Source organism: Littorina saxatilis, linkage group LG4, assembly GCF_037325665.1.
Source record: "Littorina saxatilis isolate snail1 linkage group LG4, US_GU_Lsax_2.0, whole genome shotgun sequence".
Taxonomy (NCBI): Eukaryota; Metazoa; Mollusca; class Gastropoda; order Littorinimorpha; family Littorinidae; genus Littorina; species Littorina saxatilis.
The window spans coordinates 29,489,501-29,516,763 of record NC_090248.1 but is presented as its reverse complement, the minus strand read 5'-3'; the positions used below and the strand labels follow the sequence as shown (position 1 = coordinate 29,516,763).

At 43.9% G+C, this 27,263-nt stretch overlaps 2 protein-coding genes across 2 annotated transcripts in view; one reads left to right on the top strand and one right to left on the bottom strand.

Moving 5' to 3' along the window:
* The first annotated feature begins 7,006 nt into the window (after positions 1–7,006).
* LOC138965557 (uncharacterized) lies at positions 7,007–21,406 on the top strand. Its single transcript, XM_070337740.1, has 2 exons — positions 7,007–7,814; positions 21,339–21,406. The coding sequence occupies exons 1-2, from the start codon at positions 7,007–7,009 to the stop codon at positions 21,404–21,406; spliced, it is 876 nt and encodes a 291-aa protein (XP_070193841.1).
* The window catches only part of LOC138965555 (guanylate cyclase soluble subunit beta-2-like), a 41,425-nt gene continuing 35,125 nt past the window's right edge, over positions 20,964–27,263 (bottom strand). The window contains exons 14-15 of the mRNA XM_070337739.1: positions 26,405–26,418; positions 20,964–26,128 (exon numbers count right to left, since the gene is read on the bottom strand). Of these exons, the coding sequence (XP_070193840.1) occupies positions 25,476–26,128; positions 26,405–26,418 (667 nt within the window). The 3' untranslated portion in view covers positions 20,964–25,475. The remainder of the gene's footprint in view (positions 26,129–26,404; positions 26,419–27,263) is intronic.

Sequence of the window (27,263 nt, the reverse complement as noted above, 5' to 3'; positions counted from 1 at the left end):
CATTGGCCGGATTTGTGCTTATCAGGTCGGACAGCAACATTAAGCGCTCTGCCTTGATAATTGGTCTGGCGCACCCAAAATAGAGTGATCAATGAAATGAATAGGGTCTTTGATCATTCACTGTACACCCGTTTCAGCTTCTAATTTTTCCCTTCCCTCTTTTCCATAAATATTAGTACGGTACCTTCACTAGTTGTCAACACCGAAACATGTAATCTTTTCTCCAGTGTCTGTTGTTAAACTTGTAGAACTGTAAAACCTTGTTTATCTAAACGTTGTTATAAAACTAAATTTAGCAGAGTTTACATTTAAAAGTGTTATTATGCTTTTTTTGGAATGTTGAAACATTGATGCGAACAAAAGACAACTCGTTTAAAAATTGCAAAGAACATTAACTCTGCTGAGTGTCAAAACAGAGACGTAGAGTACACACTCTGTGTACTCTTCACTCTGTGTACTCTTCTCTGTGTTCTCTACGGTCTCTGGTCTAAATAAGCTGTCTGTTTGTTACTTCCCTTTAACTTTCAAGTCTGTAGATTAAGAATTGGCATGGATCTCCCAGATCCCGGTTCATGTGGATTTGGGGAAGAGTTTGGGTGTCGGGCGGATGGGGGTTGGGCGCTGTTGGGTGATTGTGCGGCGATTGGTCCAAAATATCCAGATAGATTGAAGGAACACGACACACCATCAATCCAACACAACACACACACACACACACACACACACACACATACGTGTCTGAGGGGGGATATCTGGACATTTGCCGCAAAGAAATATGTGTTATATCTGGACTTGTTTATTTCTAAAGCTACAGACACGGAGTGCGAGTGTAAACATGTGTTAGACTTTAAGAATACTTTTTGAGATTTAAAAAAAAAAACCCACTCATTATTGAAAGTTACACACCCAAAAATAGAGATTCTGAAACACGTGTTATATCTGGACATCTGCCACCTAAAAGTGAGTGATAGCCGGACATATGACCGGAAAGCTGTTAATGCTATCAACTTTATCAAAATAGCGTTACATATGCGTGGTAGTACAAAAAAGCTACCAGTAATCCCAAATTATTTTTTTTGACAGGGACAAACCAAGGGGAACTTTAACGCCTCTCGGCGTATTTTTTTGAGACAAATGTCTCCGCAGCTGATAGTTGGTAGCCTTTATTGGATGTCGTTATTCAAATGCAATCCGTCAGAGACAGAAAGCTTAGAAAGGAATTACGTTGTATTGTTTTCCTGCTTTGCCTGGCTCAGGTCGGGAAATTCAGGACCAAAATGACCCAAGGTGCAACTCATTCCTTTAGTTGAGTTTCAAGTTTCTTATAAAAGTTTTCGCAGCTGTTGGTAGACTTTATTGGATGTCGTTAATCATATGTATCCGTCAGAGACAGAGAGCTTAAAAAGGAATTACGTAATTGGTAGACTTTATTGGATGACGTTATTCAAATGCAATCCGTCAGAGACAGAAAGCTTAGAAAGGAATTACGTTGTATTGTTTTCCTGCTTTGCCTGGCTAAGGTCGGGAAATTCAGGACCGAAATGACCCAAGATGCAACTCATTCCTTTTCATATCAAAACAGTGGAGGCGAATTCAGTATTAGAGCTCACAGTCCTGTGTTATAGCTGCCTTGTTTTGTTTAGCGTGTGCTGACAAAACAAGCCCCTGGTCGTCAAGTGTTAAACGGTTTGTCTTTCGCCGCTAGCCTGCAGGCGAGTTGGCGTTGTTTATCTCTGGTGGCCACTGTTTATAATTCAGAATCTCGGAACCGAGTCTCAGTAAAAACTCTTGGAGAAGTCTGCAAAGCGAAGACCAGAGCTTTTTTGCTATGTATGTGGGGGTTTTGCAGACGACATTTTGAAGCATACGCGTTGCCATGACTGCATCAAAATGTTGTATTAAAAACTTCGATAAAGTATCTCAGTTGCACATTTTAGCAAGGTCAATCATTATGCTAATTTAAAATCGCTTCAAGCACTTATTGATTCAAACCAAAACTGTGAAATATAATCTGCTAACACTTTCTTTTATCTATCTAGAGAGTATTGCCAGGATGGTCACGTGCTTCCGACTTAAATAAACGGGATTATGTATGGATGAACCGAGTTGCATTCACTGAAGTGGCCGTAACACAGGTTAAATAGCAATCTGTTTAAGCACACAATCTCCCCCCCCCCCTCCCCAGCCCCCCAAACAGATGAACAAAATAAAAGAAGATGATTTTAGAAACAGCAGCCGGAGAGAGGCCCGGGGGGGAGGGGGGGGGATTAAAGATTGGAATTTAATTATAATTGGATAGATCCGCCGCACTGCCAAGAAAAGTGTACAGTGTTTCACCCACTTTCCCGAAAATATATGCATCTGTGTTAAAATTGTCAAAATGGAGTTCCAACTTATCATCAGTGATCAGACATAATTATGTAGATAGATGATCAATGTAGGCTATATTATATCTCTGTTATCATGCACTACTGACTCAACAACACAAATACTTGCTGAATATAATATCTCTATTTGAAAGCATATCCAAAGGAACCTTTTGTCTCTGTTGATAAATATCGAAGTTCATTGCATTATCTTTACTCTAGACTTGTATTCAGTTTCTCTGTCAGAGCAAAGTATCGTCTGCTACAGACACCGACCCAGCAGTAAGAAAGCATAGGCTCTAGCTGAATACATTTTATTTTTTTCTCGTCAAAAGTAGAAAATACATTCATTCGTAAAGAAGAACTAGGGTTTAGATGAAAAGGTTAGTCAGTGTAATATCATATATATACCAATAGATTAAGGAAGATGTTTAAGAAAGTGCCGATTGTGTTTTTTGTGGTTAGGCCTATCTTTTATCGCGAGTTCCGACAGTAGCGGCTCGGTTACCATACTGCGGACCAGCATAACTGAGTTCACACAGAACTATTCTCAGCTGCACTCAACATGGAAAAAAACCTGTGTTAATTGTTTCAAGACAACCACATTTTCAGTGTAACACTACTTTGAAACTTCTGCTTCTTGTCATCATTATAATCATTGCAAGGGCTCCAGGAACTGAGAAATGTTAAACACACTTAAAACCACGTAAATGTTACAGGAAGGCGCCTATGGTGCCACAGATTTCCGAATTCCTGCGGCTCAGCAGCTAGCGGCAGCCGTGACCTTGCAGGGGGCGGAGCATCGAAATTTGCGCGGAATATTCAAAAAGCTTAAACCACACTCACTTTTTTTTTCTTGAAAACAGCATAAATATTGTTTTAAGCGTAATAAGTTTAATCTGTATGTATGCTGGAGGTGTAAATGCACTAACATGCATATTTTGTTGCTTGTAAGATGTAGTGTTCACTTACAAAACTTTGACAAGTTTGGTCTTTCGGTTGGCGTTGTAATGTGATTCTTATGTACCGGTTCGACATGTAGGAAACAGCTGTATTTAACTGATTTCTTCCGCATTGAATCAGTCTTTCTTTGTGCAATCAGTATAGAAGATTGCAGAGAGTGAATTCTGATTATTTAAAATGTGTGTATTATTATTAAGCAGCCCTGATAGTACTGACTATGTCTCTTTCTACTAAACTGACTGTGTGTGACTTCTTAACTGTGCACATTTTCAGCCAGAAATTCATTTCTCTTCCTTGTCTTGCTTGCAAATTTGTTCTTTCCTGGCCGAGCGATAAGATAAACACCCCTGCCAAGGGTTGTGTTCTGCGATGTTTTAGAGCTCGGAAAGGCAGCAGAGGGCCTGTCATCAGCTTTCTCTAAATGGATTGCTTGAGGGCTAATAAGGAAGGGATACTGCTATATCAGTGGTGGTTGTTGACATCTTGTATATATACAGCTTGCTGAATCCTAATGCATGGGCCAAAGAAGGAAACTCGGCTCCACTGATTTGATATGTGATGAGTTTCAAGGGGCCCAAGGACTGTTATGCCGGGGTGGAAGTAGAGATAAGCGCCTACTTCCCAAGAAATGCTCCAAATGGCTTCGTGTCTCCAAACACCTCTGACAGTCAAATCCAGCTCCTGGCCTTCACGTGGCGGGCCCTGTCTTCGACTAACAGGAGAAGGGATGCAGGCGGGTCACTGGCGCCTTAAAACCAGTTGCTTCGGGCAGATGGGGCTCGTTAACCTTGGATGGTCGCTCATCTAGGAGAAGGACAACTCCGATTTCAAAACCCGCACTGCCTTGTGTGCGCCTTGGGAAAGGCAAAGGCTACAAGAAGGAAAACTTCGACAACAAACCCGGGTAGAGTGGACTCGACAGCCCAGCAAGGCAGCTACTCTTGGGGAGGAGGCAACCCTGAGTAAGAACCTCAACCACCGAAGACGGAAGACAGCAGCCAACTTGGCGTGGGGAGAAAATCGGCTGTCTACGCTCCCACGATAATATGGCCGTACAATTATCCTTGGATCGATGTGGTGTCGTCCTGGTGTCCCGCAGCCAGGGTAGGACGGCGCCGGGCCTCCAGCCTCAAGGAGGTCCAACTTCAGCGACTGACTGCGGTTCTGACCCTCTTCCTTTGACCGGGGGAGGGCAGAATAGAGCTACCGGTCAACAACTTCGCATCATGCATTGGAATGCAGAAGGGGTGCGACAGAAGAAACTTGAACTGCAACAGTTCCTCAAGTCACAACAAATAGACATATGTTGCATCCAAGAGACCCATCTCAACAGCTCCCATAGATTCTCTGTAAGAGGATATGAAACACATCGATTTGACCGGGAAAACAGACCAAAAGGTGGAGTCCTAACTCTGGTAAAAACCAACCTGTCTTCCATAGAGGTGCAAAGATCAGAAGATGCTGACATGGAATTCATCACCGTGAAGCTCATTCTCCCAGAAAGAAACCTGACCATTTGCAACCTCTACAGTCCGCCCAACAAGATGATGCAACTTCACTGTCTTCGACCTGGCACTGAAGACTGGATTGTAGTTGGCGACTTCAACAGCCACTCCCCCAGCTGGGGTTATCCAAGTCTGGATGCAAAAGGCGAAGAAGTGGAAGACTGGCTCATCGAAAACCAGCTGGTCCTTGTCAACAAGCCTGATGATCCCCCAACCTTCTATTCCAGAGTGTGGAAGAAGACCAGCACACCTGATCTTGCCATAGCCACTGACAACGTGCACAAGATCACGAAGAGAGAGGTCAGCGAGCAACTTGGAGGCAGCGACCACAGACCCACAATCCTGACCATTGCCAAGCAGGTCATCCCCAGCACAGGGAAACTGCCGCCCAGTTGGAACTACAAGAAAGCCAACTGGATGCTCTTCAGCCAACTCACTGACCTCTACACAAAGTCCATCACCTTCGATAGGCACAGTGTCGACAGGAACGCCTCCATGTTCAACTCCGCCATACTCCAGGCAGCGAAAAAGTCCATTCCAAGAGGCAGGCGGCGTGACTACAAACCGTACTGGAACAACGCCCTGGAAGAGTTGCACAAGAAGCTGAGCGAAGCGAGAGAAAACATGGAGAAGGGCCCCACACCTGAAAATGTGGCGCGACACTCGCAGATAAGGACAGACTTTGACAAAGAAAAGCAGCGCCAAACCCAGAACAGCTGGAGAGAGAAAACGGCCTCCTTAAACATGGAGAAAGACACTCAAAAGCTATGGCAGCTGACCAAGACACTGAACGAGGACAACTCTGGGAGGAGGAAGGTCACCCTCCACACTAACACCGGAGATGTCACAGGCAAAACAGCCGCAAATGTCTTCGCCAAAGCTTTTGAGGCAGATAGTACAGTGACGGTCCCTGCTGACAGACTGAAGGATGTCAGAAGCCAGACTCGAGCTGCACTTCACAACACAGCAAGTACTGATTTGGACCCATGCATGACCGAACGTCTGATCCTCCGTGAGCTGGAAGAAGCACTGAGAAAGCTGAAGCAGAAGAAGGCCCCAGGCCCTGATGGCATCTCCAACGACATGTTGAAGCACCTCGGCCCTGGTGCAAAGCGATTCCTTCTGTCCATCTACAACCAGAGCTGGTCGACAGGCACTGTGCCTACGAGTTGGAAAGTCGCCCTTATAAGACCCATCCCGAAGAAAGGAAAGGATAAGCGTGACCCATCCAGCTATCGACCCATCAGCCTACTCAGTTGCGTTGGAAAGCTTCTGGAAAGGATCGTGAACAAGAGACTGTTGTCGCTTCTTGAGTCCAGATCTTTCCTTGCACCCACCCAAACAGGCTACCGGCAACATCGCAGCACCGAAGACCAGCTTGCCCTCTTGACGCAGGAGATTGAAGATGCCTTCCAAGAGAAAAAGAAGGTCCTGGCAGTGTTCTTTGATCTGTCCCGGGCCTTCGACACAGTCTGGAAGGAAGGGCTGCTACTGAAGCTTTTGCATGCGGGCGTCCATGGCAAGATGTTCAAGTGGCTGAGTGATTTCCTCTTCAATAGAACAGCAAGAGTGATGGTAGACGGGACGACCAGCAACCTCGTGAAGCTGAGAGAGGGTGTCCCACAAGGCGGAGTGATCTCCCCTACCCTCTTCCTCGTCTACATAAATGACATCACAACAACGGTGCCAAAACATGTCTCGAACACCCTGCATGCGGATGACTTTGCAGTCTGGTGTGCAGAAGAACACACCTCCACAGCAACACACCGTATCCAGAACACCATCAATAGCGTGTCCAGCTGGTCAGAACACTGGGCATTACAGCTGAACACTACCAAGACGGTCAGCACTCTCTTCTCACTCTCCACCTCCAAGGAAAAGGTCCTGCTGAAACTGAAAGACCAAGCAGTCCCACAGGTCGACACGCCAACGTTTCTGGGAGTCACCCTGGACACACGTCTGACGTGGAAGCCGCAGATTGAAGCGACAGAAGGAAGAGCGATGAAGAAGCTCTCGCTCATGAAGAAATTGGCAGGAACCCAGTGGGGCGCAAACTCTGGCATTCTGAAACAGGTCTACACAGGCGCTGTCAGACCGGTCATGGAATACGCCTCCTGAACATGGACCACTGCCTCCAAAACCAACAAAGGAAAGCTGGACAAAGTCCAGAACATGGGGCTAAGGATCATCCTCGGTGCCATGAAAAGTACACCCATCCAAGAAATGGAGAAAACAGCAGACCTGGAACCACTCGAGGACAGACGAGAGTACAAAGCTGTCCTCCAGGGAGAGAAGATGAAGAGACTGACCACTCACCCACTTCACCAAAACCTCAACAAGGGCACCAAGAACAGGCTGAAACGAAAGAGCCTCAAACATCAGGTCAAGGACCTCCAAACGGAGTATGCTGAAGCTCTGGAAGCTGACCCCAACTGCTGTGAGACACTCGTCTCAGATGTCTGGGCCCCACGCAAGAGCTTCCATGAAGTCAGAACAGATGTACCAGGACTGACAGCAAAGGGCGAACAGTCACCACATGTCCAGAAGGCCCTCGCCATGGAGATGATTCAGGACCGCTACCCACATTGCACCTGGACTCACGTCTACACAGACGGCTCCTCAGAGAACGCCGTAAGGAATGGAGGCAGTGGCGTCTACATCCGTCGCCCAAACGGGACCACCACCTCCCTCTCCGTCCCAGCTGGTGACCTGAGCTCGAACTACAGGGCCGAGCTCCACGCCCTCATCACTGCAGCAGAGCACGCAGCAGGGGAAGACCGCAGTCGGCAAAACATCGTCCTCCTCACTGACTCCCTGTCCGCCCTCCAGTCCCTTCTGTCTGGCCCCACTGACCTCCCCACCAGGCAACTCGACAACTGCCTCAGCACCCTGTCTCAACACAACAAGGTGGTGCTCCAGTGGATACCGGCTCATGTCGGCATTGCCGGCAATGAAGAAGCGGACAGGCTGGCAAAAGGAGGTGCGAGACTTCCCCAACCACACAACTCCACCTCGTACAAAGAAGCCAAGACTCTTCTACAACGGAAGAAGAAAGAAAACTGGAAAAAGAGAAACGGAGACTACAACCCACAGGAAGACCCCATCAACAAACTAGACCGGAGAAGCCAAACCACCTGTTAGGAAACGCTACTGTTGCTGAGCTTTGGTTCAGTTTTGTGTGTTGCATGTAGTTGACTTATTTTTACTTTGTGGGAAAGTACTGATATTATATTTTGTAAACACAATATTTATGCTTGGACGAGAATGCAGGTGAACTTTCTAGTCCTGTCAAAACAAGTTGTTTACCATGCTGTTCTTAGTGTGAGTTCGTGGCGTTCGTTCGGATTAAGTGCGTCGGCCCTTTTGATGTACGTCACAGAGAATGTCGCTAGTTTAGTCCATGCACGGCTCGTATAATGTAGTTGTTTCATGTTCGGTCTGGAATATTCTCGAGATTGAGTATTTACTATATATGCCAGCGCGATTTGTATGTAATGCTAAATAAATCCTCGAACTCAATTTGACGAGTTGTTTTCTGTTGCTGCGAAGACGGGCGACGTAGAATAAAAGAACACAACTATACGACGTTTGAGAACTTGTGGCAATCTCAAGTGTCGTGTAACAATTGGGGGCCAAGCCAAGGATCTACGTTTAACGCCAAGGGTTTTCCAGTAACAAGGACCAGCGTCAAGACAGTCACAGGAGGTAGCCATCAATCGGGTGTATCCTGAGGGATCAGTATTGAGACTACGGAACCGTGGATTCGGTGTGACTGGTGAAGAGTTTGGTAATCGCCGCAGCTCGGTAAGGTGAGCGACGCCGGAGTGTATCGGGATTACAGAGGTTAGCTACCGTTTGGACGAGACGGACTTCGTCGCGGAGCTAGTGCATTAATACTACGAAATACGACTGAGGTACGTCGTGTACGTATCGTGAGCAGAGTGCGCCGTCACGTTAGACGAGGAGGGTGGCAGCCTGCGTCTACGAAGGTGAACAGCGACGAGAGAAGCATCGGAGGTGCAGTAGAGACTGTGTTCTTTTAGAAGACTACATTCGTCTACGTTCGTGGCTGTGAAAGAATACAGACGAACGCACCGGAAAAGACCAGAATGGCTGAGTTCTGGGCAAAAGGAGTTGAACTGGGACTGAAAGGCAAGCAGCTGACGGAGTTCGTCGAGTCCCAGACACGACTGCTGGCGCAGCGTGAAGAAAGACAAGCGCAGCGTGAGCGTGAAGAAAGACAAGCGCAGCGTGAGCGTGAAGAAAAACAAGCGCAGCGTGAAGAAAAGGAAAGACAAGCGCAGCGTGAAGAAAGACAAGCGCAGCGTGAAGATAAAGAAAGACAAGCGCAGCGTGAAGAAAGAGAAAGAGAAGCACAGCGTGAAGAAAGGCAAATTGAGCTGAAACGCTTAGAGCTCCAGATAGAAATGGAGACGAAACGCTTAGAGCTTCAGACAGAAATGGTGCGTGTTCAAAGTGAGCACGAGGCACCACGCCAAAGAGATAACCAGCAGCAAATGTTACACAGGGCACCGAAACTTCCAGCATTCGCTGACGGGAAGGACCAGATCGACTGCTACCTTGCAAGATTCGAGAGGTTCGCTGAGAGTGCTAGATGGCAGCGCGACGACTGGGCGATTCAACTCAGCGCACATTTGACTGGGGCAGCACTTGAGGTCTACACTAGACTCTCAAATGATGACGCCAGAGATTATGATGTACTGAAGGAAGCTCTGTTGCGTTGCTACAACTTCACTGAAAGGGGCTACCGTCAACGCTTCCGCGAATGCCAGCCATTGTCTGGAGAGACACCGAGCCAGTTTGTGGAGCGCCTGTCGTCATACCTGCAGAAGTGGGTGGAGTTATCAGGTGAAGAGCAGTCATACGAGAGTCTGCGGGACTTGATCGTGAAGGAGCAGTTCCTTAATGCCTGCCCGAAGGACCTGGCGACCCGCTTGGAAGAGCAAAAACTGCGGGGTTTGAAGGACATTACTGATGCTGCTGAGCGTTATCTCATTGCTCATGGAAGGACCCTGGGGACGTCAAAGTCATCGAAACCTTTCCAGAAGAGCGGGAACCAGGGAAACCAACCTGCCAAGGGACAAACTGAGTCCGCACCATCATCCAATGAAGGGCAGAACATAACGTGTTTCCTTTGCAATGCCAAGGGTCACCGAGTCGCCAACTGTCCCCAAAAGAAAAATAACGGACATGTCAATGACAAAGCGCAAGAACATCGACGGAGATATTACGACAACAAGAGGCAAACGAGTGGCTCGAACCAACAAGTATGTGCGAGCAGCGTCATACTTCCAAGGGCTGCCGAGCAAGTGGCTACACCATCGGACGTGGAAGAATGTATATCTGATGGCCAGCTTCTACTCGCCAATGGCAGGTCGATCTCTGTCGTCGCCAGCGCAGCTGTGTCAGTGTCGAACATGCCCGTGTCGAAGGGATTTGTTGAGAAGCAGGAAGTGACTGTTCTCAGAGATTCGGGCTGCAATGGAGTCATTGTCAAAGAGGATCTGGTGCCAACAGAGAAATTCACTGGTGACTTCAAGTGGACGCTCATGGCTGACAGCAAATGCGTGAAGGCACCAGTGGTAAAAATCCAGATCGATACTCCATACTTCACCGGTGAAGTTGAGGCCGTTTGCCTGAAGAAGCCCTTGTACGATCTACTAATTGGGAACATTGGGGGTGCGAGACGTCCTGATGACCCTGATGTCGAATGGAGAAAGGGCGCAGCTCAGCCTGCTGTTGAGGAGGAAGACCCACTGCCATTCGCGAATGAAGATATCAGCGAACTGTTACGAGATGACAGAGCAACTGTGCATCGCCGCGACCAGCCGCAGGTTGTAAGCGCTGTGACGACCAGAGCCCAGGCGAAGAAGGACAAAACAACTACGCCACTCAGGGTCACCAACAGTTCTGCAACTGCTGTCGTGGACAGGGATCGGCTGATTCAGCTACAGGAAGCTGATTTGACCTTGACAAAGTACAGGAGTCGTCCTGTCAAGGAGATGACTAAGGGCGAAGGCACTGTGCACTTTGAAGTAAAGGCCAAGATCCTGTACAGAGTGTTCCAGCACCCGAGAGTCAACGGTGGGAAGCCATTACGTCAAGTTCTGGTGCCTCAACCACTTAGGCGCCAGGTGATGGAGGTGGCCCACGACTCTATTATGGGAGGTCACCTGGGTGTCAAGAAGACATCGGACAGAATCCAGGCTGCGTTTTACTGGCCAGGACTGCATGCAGATGTGACTCGATTCTGCCGATCGTGCGATATTTGCCAGAAAACCATACCTCGAGGAAGGGTCCCGAAAGTGCCGTTGCAGAAGATGCCTTTGATCGACCGACCTTTCAAGAGGGTGGCCATTGACCTCATCGGCGAGATAAAACCGCCAAGTGAAGCGGGTCATCGTTGGGTACTGACCCTGGTAGACTATGCAACCAGGTACCCAGAAGCCGTGCCTCTGAAGAAAATTGACACCGAGACTGTTGCCGAGGCACTTGTGGACATTTTCAGCAGAATTGGGGTTCCTGAAGAGATCCTCACAGACCTGGGGACACAGTTTGTCTCTGAATGCATGGAAGAGGTCAACAGGCTGCTGAGCATTCGTCACTTGACTACGACACCCTATCACCCGATGTGCAATGGGCTGGTCGAAAAATTCAATGCGACGCTGAAGTCCACGCTGAAGAAACTATGCAGTGAGCAGCCAAGGCAGTGGCATCGCTACATCAATGCCTTGCTGTTTGCATACAGGGAGGTGCCACAGGAGTCCACTGGATTCTCCCCGTTCGAGTTGATGTACGGGCGGACCGTGAGAGGCCCGATGCAGGTGCTAAAGGAATTGTGGACGAAAGATGTGGACACGCCTGAAGTGAAGAACGGTTACCAGTACGTGTTCGAGTTGCGAGAGAAACTGGAGGAGACTCTCGAGATTGCGAGAGAAAACTTGAGAAAGTCTCAGGATAGCGGAAAGCACTACTACGACCGCAAAGCCGTAAACAGGAAGTTTACACCAGGTAACAAAGTGCTGATACTGCTTCCCACTGATCACAACAAACTACTGATGCAGTGGAAAGGCCCATACGAGGTTGAGGCCGTGGTAGGGATCAACGACTACAAGGTGAATGTCGGCAAGAAGTCCAAGATCTACCACGCTAACCTCCTGAAACTGTATGTGGAGAGACCTCCGGAAGCAGTACAGGTCGCAGCAAGTGTGGAAGAACCAGCCGAACTAGACGAGTTCGACGGCGAGGAACTACTGGAGTTGGGAGACCTCCACAAGAAAGAGGGAGTGGATGACGTCAAGTTAGGACCTGACCTGACAGAAGATCAGCAGAAGGAGCTGCATGATTTTATGGGCGACTTCACCCATAGGTTCTCTGATGTTCCAGGCTCTACGTCCTTGGTCGAACATGAAGTCCACCTCACATCTGACGTTCCTGTTCGGTCAAAACCATACCCTATCCCGTTTCAGGCTCGGGAATCCTTGAAGAAGGACATCGATAGCATGTTGAAGATGGGGGTCATCCGTGAGTCATCATCCCCTTACTCATCTCCCGTTGTTGTTGTCAAGAAGAAAGACGGTACAAACAGGGTATGCATTGACTTCAGGAAAGTGAATAAGATCACCGTGTTTGACCCTGAACCAATGCCGACGGCGGCTGATCTGTTCCGACGGTTGACTGGCAGTAAGATCTTCTCAAAGATCGATCTCAGCAAGGGATATTGGCAGATTCCTGTGCGCGAAGAGGACATACCAAAAACCGCCTTTGCAACTCCAGACGGAACGTATGAGTGCCTGCGGATGCCTTTTGGCATGGTGAACAGTGGTGCTACCCTGAAGAGGGGAATGCGAAAAATGCTCAAAGGAATGAAGAATGTTGTGTACTACTGGGATGATCTGCTAGTCCACACGGAGACCTTTGAGGAGCATCTGGAGACTTTGAGGGAATTGTTTTCCCGCCTGACAAAAGCTAATCTGACCGTGAGACCCAGCAAGTGCATTTTGGGGACCGACAACGTTGACTTCATAGGTCATTCACTGAAGGAAGGTCAAAAGGGGCTTTTGTTGGAAAACGTCACCAAGATCCTCAATGCGCCACGTCCTGAAACCAAGAAGCAGGTGCGATCCTTCCTTGGATTGGCTGGGTACTACAGAGAGTTCATTCCAAACTTCGCCGCCATAACGGCGCCTTTGTCGGACATGACCCGAAAAGGATGCCCCAACCGAATACTCTGGGGACCAGCTCAGGAGAAGGCATACCAGACCGTGCGCGACCTGATGTCACGAGACCCGGTGCTACGCCTTCCTGATACTGCCAAAGAGTTCATCTTGCGTACAGACGCATCGGACGAAGGGATCGGCGCCATGCTGATGCAAGAGCATGGAGGTAAACCGTTTCCGGTCAGCTATGCCAGCAAGAAGCTGTCAGGAGCCGAGAAGAACTACTCGACCATGGAGAAAGAGTGTTTAGCCATCGTGTGGGGAATCAAGAAATTTGAACTCTACCTCCAAGGGGTGAAATTCGTGCTTCAGACTGATCACAAACCCCTCACCTACCTGAACTCTGCAAAGTTTGTGAATAATCGTATCATGAGGTGGGTGATGTACTTGCAGAACTTTGATATGCGAGTGGAATCGATCAAAGGTTCAGACAATGTTGGAGCAGATTTTCTCAGCCGAGTATGTGATTAAAACTGTGTTCATTCTCCAACAGACTAATGTACATACCTGGATTTCAATCTGTTATGTATACATAACATGTGTACAGGTAGCGTTTCAATGATTGAAAGAAATTAGGTAAATTTCTTCTGGTGTTGGGGGTAATGTTAGGAAACGCTACCGTTGCTGAGCTTTGGTTCAGTTTTGTGTGTTGCATGTAGTTGACTTATTTTTACTTTGTGGGAAAGTACCGATATTATATTTTGTAAACACAATATTTATGCTTGGACGAGAATGCAGGTGAACTTTCTAGTCCTGTCAAAACAAGTTGTTTACCATGCTGTTCTTAGTGTGAGTTCGTGGCGTTCGTTCGGATTAAGTGCGTCGGCCCTTTTGATGTACGTCACAGAGAATGTCGCTAGTTTAGTCCATGCACGGCTCGTATAATGTAGTTGTTTCATGTTCGGTCTGGAATATTCTCGAGATTGAGTATTTACTATATATGCCAGCGCGATTTGTATGTAAAAAAAGCTTCTATTTGAGTTCTGCTAGATGTGCAGTTGTATGTATGTAATAAATCCTCGAACTCAATTTGACGAGTTGTTTTCTGCTGCTGCGAAGACGGGCGACGTAGAAAAAAAGAACACATCTATACGACGTTTGAGAACTTGTGGCAATCTCAAGTGTCGTGTAACACCACCATTTTCCGTCTAAGGACAGGGCACTGTGGACTGAAGAAACACCTCAAGAGACTGGGCCTTGCGGATGACGCACACTGTGAATGTGGCTCGGAAGAGCAAACTCCGGAGCACATTCTCCAGAACTGCCCCCATCTAGAGACAATACGCCAGAAGTTCTGGCAAGAAGAGACCAGTGTTGGAGCCAAACTCTGGGGTCCTGCCGACGAACTGCGCAAGACTGCGGACTTCCTGGCAGCCACTGGTCTGAGGATCTAGCACGGCCACCAACATCGAACGCAGAAGAAGAAGAAGAAGAAGAAGATGAGTTTCAAGTTTCTTAAAAGTTTTCGCAGCTGTTGGTAGACTTTATTGGATGTCGTTATTCAAATGTATCCGTCAGAGCTTGAGAGCTTAGAAAGGAATTACGTAATTGGTAGACTTTATTGGATGTCGTTATTCAAATGCAATCCGTCAGAGACAGAAAGCTTAGAATTTTTTTTTTTTTTTGCGCATGAAAAGACTTCAGGCCAGATTTTCTTTACAAAACCGGGGAGGTAGGGTAGGGGAAGTTTTTTTTCTTTTTTTTCTTTTTGAGCATGAAAAGACTGTAGGTGTCTAAAGCAGAGTTCCACTATACTTTTTGGTTTGAAACGTTCACAAATGCTTTGGGTATTACCAAATGTAGGCAACTCGATGCTACAATGAATATATATATATATATATATATATATATATATTTGTCAGTAAGTACTGGTGTCACATGACTGATATGAACCAGTTGATTTTTTTTTGTTTTTTGTTTGTTTGTTGCTTAACGTCCAGCCGACTACGCAGAGCCATATCAGGACGAGGAAGGGGGGGATGAAGGGGGCCACTTGTCAAGCGATTCCTGTTTACAAATGCACTAACCCATTACTTGTGTCCCAGCAGGCTTTAGTAAAACTAAATTAATACCTACTGGAAGATTACCAGTTTCCAGTATGTTAAAATAGGCTTAACCTATCTACTGCTGGACTTACATCAGAACACTAACAGATTAAACTATACATGAATCGCGAGACAAGCGGCAAGAGAAGAGATTTTTGGAAAAAATACAGGTGAATGAGCAAGAAGGCAGAAAAAAGAAAAGAATTCATGAAGAAAAAGAGAGCATGACAGGAAAGAGGAACCAAAAATCTACCTAACAGCAAACTAGAAAGCTCCTGCGGTTCCAAAAACAGGAGGGGCTTTTAATTTCATAACCGCAGTGCCCCACTGCGGGAAACCAGTTGATTGGCTAATGGCGATGCGCTAAAACTGTTAGCGCACTCGCACTCTTGGAGTGCGCTAACTTTTCCACAGAGCGTATTCTTACGCCCTTTGCCTAAGCAAGACTGTGCTCTCATCCTCAGAATTAATTAATGACATGTAGCTTATATTCTCCACAATACCAAATGACCATAAATTCCCTGCTTCTCAATTAAAGCAGAAGTGGGTTTTTTCTGACAGATTGCATGTGCCTGTGCCACAGTGCCACTGATCTAAAAATAGAAGCCGCTGTGTTTCATCTCATTTTCGCCGACTTGCATAGATTCTTCTCATATGCCGTGTTAGTGGCATGTAGCTTATCATCCACATTACCAAATGATGAGTTAGAATAAAATTCCCACCCGCTAGCAGAAAACACAAGTGTTATTCCGATAACGTACCAGCTAGACCAGTTTGGAAGACTGACTCGATCGACTCTGTCATACGTAGCACTGACTACACTGAAATACGACTGCATCAGTTCAGTAAATGAATGGTTTCCGAATTATTATTTCAAGGCAAGAACAATCGTAATCGAAAACGTGTAGGGTTCAGAACGTTCTTACCATATATAAGACTTATTACCAGCCTGCCTCGTGCGTGCAGACTCAGTGCAGACTGCATGCAGTGGTTTGATTGCCCTAGCAGACGACATAAACCCCGCTCAGCAAATTAACATGTTGGGCAAATGTGAACGAAAAAACGATGGGGATATAATACGTGTAGGGTTCAGAGCATTCTTACCGTTCATATTTAGTACCAGACTCCCCGATGAGTGAAGATACCACACGAGAAACATGCCACATTTATTTTGAAAATGTGCCGCTTTCCGTCGACCTTGGCAAGGGGCAAAACTCTGCACAGTCAATCTGTCGAAGCTCGATGAAGGTTTCGAATCGCAAATTAAGAGCACAGTCCTTTCTCCGAGTTTAAATGAGGTGTCTATGAAAGATCATCACTTTTTAGCTTAACGATACACTGGAATTTACCAACAGAAATTAAAACAAGAGTTTGCGTGTGACGAAAGCACGACACACTTGAGACAGCCCACACAAAAGTAGATCCAGTGACACAAACCTGACCACACAGTTACGCCTATCCAAATGCGCGTTGCAAAATGTGCGTTTTGAATCTTCTTTTTTTCTCTGGCGGTACTGACAATATCGTCATTGAAACAATCCCAGTGCACTAAGGGATATTTAGAGCAAATCTTGAAAATAATTATTGAACTCAGCGCTATGCGCTTCGTTCAATAATGAATTTTCTCGATTTGCTCTATAAATCCCTTAGTGCACTGGGATGTCTCAATAACTTAAAATATCGCAATAATTGATCATTTATGTCAAAAAGTGGAGATTTGTGCGCATGTTCGGGGTTATGCTCGATACAGACTAACACAGAACACCCAAACCCTAATGGGGAGCTGGGCCAATGTAAAAGCAATGTTTTGGCGTCAAAACATTTTTCAGATTGCTTCTAGATTTCTCTCAAAATTAATTAACTAGTTTAATCGATGTGCCAGCTCTGAGCAATAGCAAAATGGGCGGAGCTTAGGTTTGTTCCAGCTCTGACGCAATTCGCAAAACGGAAAATATAAGGCCCGTATAGATGAAATATGTACTCCTGATGATAGAATAGCATCATATTTAACACTTCCTATCAGTGGATGCATCAAAGTGGTGAAATCTTCATGTTATGCGGCAGAAACGAAATGTTCCAGCTCTGAGGTGTTTGATCTCCCTTTCCCCGTCGCGATATAACCTTCTTGGTTGAAAACGACGCTAAACACCGAATAAAGAAAGAAAGAAAGAGCCGGGGGAGTAACGAGCTGATCCCGAATATATGATAAATGTTATGACCTTATGTTTTAAAATAAAGTCTTGAGACAGGGGTTCCACTGTAGCATACACAGGCTAGGGTATGATTTAAAGGCAAAAGTGTTTAAAAAAAAAAAGTACAGGTTACTTACATTTTTTGGTGTAAGTTAGACACGAAACCAGCACAACATAGTAGCAGAATGATAATACATGTTGTTTGAAGGAATATGGAGCCTTGGAGGACAAAATAAACAACAAAAACCACTACTACCACAACATTTACTTTTTTTTAATATCAAAGTTCTAAGAGCTTGATTTACAAAACCTGACTGATACAAAAGCATAAAATCCAATATATGTCAGCAAACATAACAAAAATATTAGTTTTAATTTAAAATCTAGCTGTTCTAAATTCAAAATATAGTTAAAAAGCAACTTGCTCATGTCATAGTAATAAAACAACCTCATATTATGTGAAACTGCGAAACAAAAGTGTGTGTGAACAGGGATTGTTACTCACGTTGTATCCGGACAAACACAAAACACAAAAAGTAACACAATGTGTGTTATATCCCGACATTTTGCTAAATTGTGAAAATGTAGGCAAATTCAATTATTTATATGTATTACACATTATTTCAAGCCTCCATAATTATTTTGGAGTGATTTTGAAGACGTGTTTTATTTGGACGTCGAATTAAAATTATGAGTCCAAGTAAAGCGCTAAATTTCACGCGGGAGTCGAGCTATCCCACCATAAACACATACACACACACGTACAGATAGCTCACTCTAAGTGACACTTGGTAGAGCACTTGATTTGTGACCAAAAACACCAGCGCCGGCTCTGCCGCCTCAATAATGGGTCTGGCGCACCCCAATTATTGAAGTGATGTAAACAAGGATGTTTGACTTTTGCATCCGTTTCGCCGGTACCGCTCTCAGCTGCTAATGTTAACCTTCCCCCTTCAGTGTACATAAAATAATATGTAGTACGGTACCTTGACTGGAAGTAAACACCAAAACCTGTTAATTCAGTGTATCCACTGTCTGTTGAACTTGTATAACTGTAGAAACGTTCATTTAAACGTTCTTATGAAACCAGATTTAGCAGAGCTTAAATAAAAAAAAAGTGTTATTTTGCTTGTTTCGGAAAGTTGAAACATTCATGCTTACAAAAATACAACTCGTTTAAAATCTGCAAAGAAGAACATTAACTCTGCTGACTGTCAAAATAAGCTGTCTGTTTGTTACTGCCCTTTAACTGTAGACTAACATTGTCATTCATCTCCCAAATCCCGGTTCATGTGGATTTGGGGAAGAGTTGGGGGGTTGGGGACTGAGGGGAGGGGGCTGTTGGGTGATTATGAGTTTGCAAACGCGTATAAATTGGTCCGAAATACCCGTGTGACTTGGAATAATAGGCCGTGAAAAGTAGGATATGCGCCGAAATGGCTGCGATCTGCTGGCCGATGTGAATGCGTGAAGTATTGTGTAACAAAATTCCATCTCACACGGCATAAATAAATCCCTGCGCCTTGAATATGTGCGCGATATAAATTGCATAAACAAAAAAAATTTAAAAAAAAATCCCTGCGCTTAGAACTGTACCCACGGAATACGCGCGATATAAGCCTCATATTGATTGATTATGAGTTTGCAAACGCTTATAAATTGGTCCGAAATATCCAAATAGGTTGAAGGGACAACACAACACAACACAACACAACACAACACCACAAACACAAACACAAACACAACACAAACACAAACACAACACAAACACAACCACAACACAAACACAACACAAACACAACACAAACACAACACAACACAAACACAAACACAACACAGTTTATTTTCACATCTGAGTTGTTATATAACGGTACAGAAAATGACACATTGTTTCCATATCAAACATTTCTAACGCGTTTCAGGTATGAAAACATGTGCGACGATGTAATTAATGTGTGCGATGTAAACCGGAATGCAATAACAAAAAAATAGACAGGTAAATAATTGTACACAAAAAGATGGTTCTATGATAAAACATTTATGTTCCAAGAGTTTAAATTACTGGAAAGTGTCACTGTTTCGTAAATAAACTTGGCCAAAAAATTATTGCAACAAATTTCAAACCCAAATTAAAGCATTAATCCCCGTGTCATTTCATTAAAACTTTATATGCAAGAGAAGGCCGTTCACTTAACCTTCAGGATCACCATTTGGATTAAATATTTCTTTTACAGGGATCACGTGACCGCCGCTCAAGTAAGGGTACCGTCAAAATCGACCAGACAAAAACGGAAGAGCCGAATAAAAAATCGACCAAAAAATCACAATAGGCAAAACTTTGCAACTTTGACATACGAGAAGAAAGTCAAACCAATTATCTACCCTGAACAGATTGTTTTGTTTTGCTACCTTGCGCATTTCGCGTGCTATGCTATTTCTACTGTTGCAGGTGTCGATCGCAAGAGCGGTCAAAAACGGGACTTTTTGCTTCATTTTTTTCGGGGTATCATGACAAAAAAGTCTGCACTTTAGCAATGACTTGGAGGATGGCTTTTAAACTTTCAGAATATTTTACCAACATACTAGAGATACTTCGAGCGAAATGATGGATTGTTACACGCTGCATATTTAAGCGATGATTCTGGTGCCACAGCGATGCCCAGCCAAGCGTGACCGTAGCATGTTTTAAGAGGCACGCAGCGATCAATCAATCAATCAATCAATGAGTCTTATATCGCGCATATTCCGTGGGTACAGTTCTAGGCGCTCTGCAGTGATGCCGTGTGAGATGAAATTTTATACGGCCAGTAGATTGCAGCCATTTCGGCGCATATTTACCTTTCACGGCCTATTATTCCAAGTCACACGGGTATAGGTAGACAATTATTAACTGTGCCTAAGCAATTTTGCCAGGAAAGACCCTTTTGTCAATCGTGGGATCTTTAGCGATAACAGCTATAAGCGCGAAACAGCGTGAATGTTCCATTTTTTCTCATGTGTTTGCATGACTAGCAAATTAACGCCAGCGGCTACACGCAAATGAAACTTAGACAGAATTTCTATCAATAATTTATCTGTAGATATGCAAAGTCATGAATTTTTTGGACAAGTTTAACAACATTTTCCGAAACATTGCGTAACATCTGGATAAATAACCGTAACGATCCAAACTTTCGCGTGAAGTATCTCTAGTATGTTGGTAAAATATTCCGAAAGTTTCAAAGCAATCCACTAAGTCATTGCTAAAATGTACCGCTTTTTGACATGATACCCATACAAATTGACGTAAAACGTTCCGTTTTTGACCGCTCTTGCGATCGACACCTGCATCAGTAGGAATAGCATAGCACGCGAAATACGCAAGGTAGCAAAACAAAGCAATCTGTTCAGGGTAGATAATTGGTTTGACTTTAATCTCGTATGTCAAAGTTGCAAAGTTTTGCCTATTGTGATTTTTTTGTCGATTTTTCATTCGGCTCTTCCGTTTTTGTCTGGTCGATTTTGACGGTACCCTTACTTGAGCGGCGGTCACTTGATCCCTGTGAAAGAAATATTTAAATCCAAAAGGTGATCCTGAAGGTTAAGTGAACGGCCTTAACTGGCATATACAGTTTTAATTAAATGACACAGGAATTAATGTTTTAATTTGGGTTTGAAATTTGTTGCAATAATTTTTTGGCCAACTTTAGATATAAACAAGAAACTTTCAACTTAATAAAAATATCCAACTTATTCGAGAGTTGTTTTGTCACTGCACAAATGCAGTTTAAAAGAACAAACTTTTGTTTTGCTGCTGTGCTCAGTTTCAAGATGCAAAAATGCTGTCGTCTACTTTTGAATTCCTTGTGTGTTTTTCAGCTAGCTCTGAAAATGGAAAAAAATGAAAAAACAGTTCAAGATTCCAGATTCGGATATCTACAATACTGGAACTGCAGTGGGACACAGAACCCGAATCTCAAAATCGTTCTTAAATACTCAAAGTGAATTGTTCTGAACTGTTCAAACACCACTGCATACTGTCTTGCAGGGAGCAGTTCAACTGATTCGCTGTGCGTTGAGGAAAAGAAACAAAAACAGCGTAACAGTATACAATAACGTGGGTTACATGGTCTCTTTCTCGTACCCAGTGCCGCAAATGTGCACAGTCACAAAGCATTCGTTCGATCCATAAGAACTGGACTTTTTGAAGGTTGTTTGACTATGTGGAACAAGATGATACAGTCGAACCCGTAGGGACTGATCAAACCTGGTCATTATACAAAGATGATCGCCGTAGAAAGGTGTATAATGTGGAATTAAAAGTTTGTCAAGGATTCTTTGGGATGGTCGGTATTGGCGGGTGGTCGTTATCGAGAGGTGGTCGCTAAGGCAGGTTCAACTGTAACAGCAGTTAATGCTGTTGTTGATGCCGAAGATGAATGAGACGGATTTGTTTTAATATGTGCATTTTCTCCACGCTTCGCTCAGCTTTAATGTGATCAAAGTATGTACAAATCAATGTTAAAAATGTCATACATGTATAAACCTATGTTAACATTCATCCATGTACATTTTAATGTTAAAACATGTTAAGTTAAAAGACATGTAAATTTGATCTCCGCCAAACGCTGTGATCTGATGTGGTCGACGAAAAACATGTGATATACATGTACATAATTATGAAAAATGTGCACACATTAAAGAAATGTTCAAATCTGAGCAACAAATGTCTTGTCCATTGACATCAATGAACCACGATGTAAAGCAAATAACAAGCGATAATCTCGACACTTTGTACCGTTCACAGCTAGAGGTAAGAATAAAACATTCATAAAAAAAGGTAGGAACAGATTCAAGATTAATAAAATAAAACAAGAAGGGCAAAGCCCATACGACTCACATGCTTGACCTTTACCTTTACATGACCTTGACCTTCAGGGTCAAGGTCAAATAACTAAACCTAACAATGACATCATACACTAAGAACGGCTTTACACTTTTTTCCTACCAAAATACATGTGACCTTGACCCAAGGTCAAGGTCATCCAAGGTCATGCAACACAAAGCTGTTAATTCAAGACATAGGAAGTACAATGGTGCTTATTGGCTCTTTCTACCATGAGATATGGTCACTTTTAGTGGTTCACTACCTTATTTTGGTCACATTTCATAAGGGTCAAAGTGACCTTGACCTTGATCATATATGACCAAATGTGTCTCATGATGAAAGCATAACATGTGCCCCACATAATTTTTAAGTTTGAAACAGTTATCTTCCATAGTTCAGGGTCAAGGTCACTTCAAAATATGTATACAATCCAACTTTAAAGGACCCTTGCGACCTTGACCTTGAAGCAAGGTCAACCAAACTGGTGTCCAAAGATAGGGCTTACATTGCCCTGTATAGCATACATAGCTAAGGTTGCCATTCTCGATAACTTCAGAAAAAAATGCAAAAATGTGAAAAATGGTCGTTTTTAAGACGACAATTACGGCCCCTGTGACCTTGAACTTGAAGTGAGGTCAAGTTGCCGCACATGTTTTTTGAGATCTTGTAACCATACACCATCAGGCCACATCAGGTGTTGATAGACTTAATAGTGTCCAAGAAATATCCAACGTTAAAGTTTTCCGGACGGACGCCGGGACGGACGGACGACTCGGGTGAGTACATAGACTCACTTTTGCTTCGCATGTGAGTCAAAAAGGAGTTCTATTTCTTCTCATTGAACCCTGGCTGAAAAGGAGACAAATACTTTTTCACACATTATCATTTTTGCTGTTAACCGTTTTAGTATATGAAATGTGTCCAAAGTCCCAGAAAATTAATTTATGTTGGGTTTTGGGTGTTTTTCCCCCGTCTACTCTGACTCTCAAAATTACTCAGGTGAGTCAAAAATCATACTCGCCGTTCAAACGTGAAAATACCATCTTTCTGTTCACCATAGACAGCTAGAAACAATATTTCACTGTGTAGTTTACATTAATTGATCAGAAAGTAACAAAGCGAAGCGATTCCTAGTGTATGTGCGTTTGGTTGAGCTCTCCGATGTGGAATTGTGTTGTAAATATGTACATGAGAAGTTCAGCAAAGTCATCAACAGCTCTAATTCCTGTTAAAACAAAAAAGGTACACAGTCATCAACAGCTCTAATTCCTGTTAAAAAAAAGGTACAAATCATCAACAGCTCTAATTCCTGTTAAAACAAAAAAGGTACAAAGTCATCAACAGCTCTAATTCCTGTTAAAACAAAAAAGGTACAAAGTCATCAACAGCTCTAATTCCTGTTAAAACAAAAAAGGTACAAAGTCATCAACAGCTCTAATTCCTGTTAAAACAAAAAAGGTACAAAGTCATCAACAGCTCTAATTCCTGTTAAAACAAAAAAGGTACAAAGTCATCAACAGCTCTAATTCCTGTTAAAACAAAAAAGGTACAAAGTCATCAACAGCTCTAATTCCTGTTAAAACAAAAAAGGTACAAAGTCATCAACAGCTCTAATTCCTGTTAAAACAAAAAAGGTACAAAGTCATCAACAGCTCTAATTCCTGTTAAAACAAAAAAGGTACAAAGTCATCAACAGCTCTAATTCCTGTTAAAACAAAAAAGGTACAAAGTCATCAACAGCTCTAATTCCTGTTAAAACAAAAAAGGTACAAAGTCATCAACAGCTCTAATTCCTGTTAAAACAAAAAAGGTACAAAGTCATTAACAGCTCTAATTCCTGTTAAAACAAAAAAGGTACACAGTCATCAACAGCTCTAATTCCTGTTAAAAAAAAGGTACAAATCATCAACAGCCGACAAATCCGTTCACAAAACACAAACATTTAGGCAAACATTTTTTTTTAAAGAATTGTAGCAGTTTCAAGCTCAACTTTGTTTTTGAGATTTTTGTGTACGCTCTCCCAGGCCTCCCGTGCAGTGTGCGTGATACATTGCGACCAAAAGCCTCCTTCGACAAACTAAAGCTTCACAGGTAACAACACATAGTGTTCGAATCCTCAGTGGCAACAATATCGAGCTTCTGCAATGAGCGCAGTAACAGTTGCTGTAGACTCGCTCCCAAGGGTAAGACTGACATAACCTGCTCGAAGCACAAACATACTAATTCACTCGAACTCGTAGTTCACTTTGACTGCCTGTTTATTCGTACTGTCTCACTCCGGTAGGTGGCATTGGTGAGTACACATGTAAGGGAGAAAATTCCCCAATCACATCAGTAACGTGTCGTCTGCTATGCTACAGTTGCCTTCTTTGTTTTCCGGACATTTTTTTTCAGCTCAACATTGCTGAAATGTTCATCCGACTGAAAACATTGTTCGACAGGTTTGCACTCACTTCAAACTTTGATTTGTTTTGATTGCTTCGCGTGATACAGTGATCGGTTCTTGCGAGGGCCATGATCAGTACTTTTAAAAAACCCAAAACCAATTACAATGTTAAAAAATGCCATAGCGCGGACACTGCTTAAACCAAAAGCGAGAGACACACAGAATTGTACTTGCGGGCATTACAGCACGACACAAGCACATCGGCTTGTGAGCAAGGTCATGCCTCGCGTGGTCACCGCTTAAACAAGATAGAGACAAAATTAAATGTATTGCACTTGAGAGGATTAGAGCATGGTAATGCATTGCGCGGTCACCGCTTGAAGAGAGAGACAAAAGGTATTGAACTTGAGAGCATTACAGCACGGTAACGCCTTGTGTGGTCACAATTCAAACAGGATAGAAACAAAATTAAAGGTATTTAACTTGAGAACATCACAGCACAGTAATGCTTTGAGCGGTCACCGCTTGAAGAGAGAGACAAAAGGTATGGAACTTGAGAGCATCACAGCACGGTAATACCTTGAGCGGTCACCTCTTGAAGAGAGATACAAAAGGTATGGAACTTGAGAGCATCACAGCACGGTAATACCTTGAGCGGTCACCTCTTGAAGAGAGATACAAAAGGTATGGAACTTGAGAGCATCACAGCACAGTGATGCCTTGCGCGGTCACCGCTTGAAGAGAGAGACAAAAGGTATTGAACTTGAGAGCATTACAGCATGGTAATGCATTGCGCGGTTACCGCTTGAAGAGAGAGACGAAAGGTATGGAACTTGAGAGCATTACAGCACAATAATGCCTTGAGCAGTCAACGCTTGAAGAGAGAGACAAAAGGTATTGAAATGAGAGCATCACAGTACGCCACACGTCTTGCTGGACCGAATTTCCTCGTCAGTCACCCCCACCAAGACCCTTCTTTGCTGCTGCGGTGGGGGCACTTCCACAACCTTGACAGGCGAGGGCAGTGCAGGCGGGTTCTCGTCCTCCTTCTTATCGTCGTCCATTTTCAGGTCGTCAGTCGACGCCCCCAGGAAGGAATAATCAGGGACCACAATCCTGGACCCACTGATGCTTCCGTTGGCATCAGCAGGAGTGGCCGCCTCCAGACCTGTAGGTTTCTGCGCGCCCTCCTTGTTCCCCTTGGGTCCGTCGCTCTCCTTGCGGCCTTCGCTTCCATCTCCTTCTTCTCTGCCCGCGTCCTCTTCGTCCGGGAAGACGTCGCCGTCGCCGTCCAGGATGAGGTCGGAGTCGGTGAGGATGGGGTAGTCCGTGAAGGCGTCCTTGGGCTCGGCCACGGACATGTCGCCGTCGCTGATGAGGAAGTGGGTCACCATCTTGCCCTTGCCCTTTACCTCCATCTCCCCCCGCCGCTTGAAGAAGAAGCCGATGTTACGGAGCGACCTGGTGCACAGAAAGGGTGACGGTACAATAATAATTAGAGGTAATGTTGAAAACGGGATCGTTCCCTTTTTTTCTGTGGCTAATCTGAAGTTAAAACCAGTGCCTTAGTTTCTGCAAAGAAACTGCATGTCATCCCGATAACACGTCATTCCACAAATGTTTGTTTGGAAACGTAATCCTTTGAAATCAACGATAGGAAGGTCATAATTATGTTTTTCTTCTCAGGATTACATGAAGTCTCTTTGATACCGATAGAGTCATTTGAATTGTGTATTGTGTACGTGATTGAGTTGCATTTATTTAAAGTTTATTTGTTTTTAAATGTGTATTGTTGCTGTTATTAAGATTATTATATTTAAGATTGATTTAAAGCGCTTACGTTGTGTAATGTTCCTGTTATTAAGATGATTATATTTAAGATTGTAAGGCGCTTAGAACTATTTTTAGGATTTGCGCCCTATAAATACCCTTATTATTATTCATTAAGTCTCAAGCAAAAACTCTCAATACTTTCAGAGTTACAGACACTTTCGTGGGTCGTCCAAGACCCAAGAAAGTGGTGAAGCTTAACTACCTATAGACGAACTCCAGAAATTACTCCGTCGGGTTTGTATGGGTTGTGAAAGAGTGAATACCCTTGTTTTTATTGAGTCAAACTTTCCACACGTGCTCCTTGTGCACGTGTTACAAACACGCTAGTGACTGGCCCTTAATGTCACGTGGGTATTGACTCTTTCACACCCCATACAGACCCGACAGAGTTATTTCCGAACATTGTCTATTGTAGTTGAAGTTACCCGTAACTTTCGACAATGTGGTAATAACTAAGTGAGAAAGACACTTGGATGCGTTCTTCGCATAACAAAAGAATATGTGTTAAATGCCAGTCTGGAGAACTCGGAGATGAATTTCATTATATATTTCAGTGTCATTTTTTTGAAAAAGTGAGGAAAAGGTTGTTACCATTGTATTTTTGTAGAAATTCAAATGCAGTCAAATTTAAACATTTATTTGAACTAACAAAGAAACGAAAGTTATTGCATTTAATATATTTTATTAAGAGTATTTTGAAAGAGTTCTGATTATTTGATCACGTTCTTTTTCTTATTAATTAAAACAAAAACAAACACAGAAACATATACTTTCCTGTAAAAAAAAAAAAGAAAAAAAAAGTATGATTACAATTATTTTGTTATGAATTAAGCTTGATTTATATTCGGTTAATTAGAAGTGTTGTG

Coding starts and splice junctions, on each gene's coding strand:
- LOC138965557 (XM_070337740.1), top strand. CDS start 7,007: ATGGGGCTAAGGATCATCCTCGGTGCCATGAAAAGTACACCCATCCAA. Junction 7,815..21,338: donor GGACAGGCTGGCAAAAGGAG/GTGCGAGACTTC, acceptor ACTGTCTTGCAG/GGAGCAGTTCAACTGATTCG.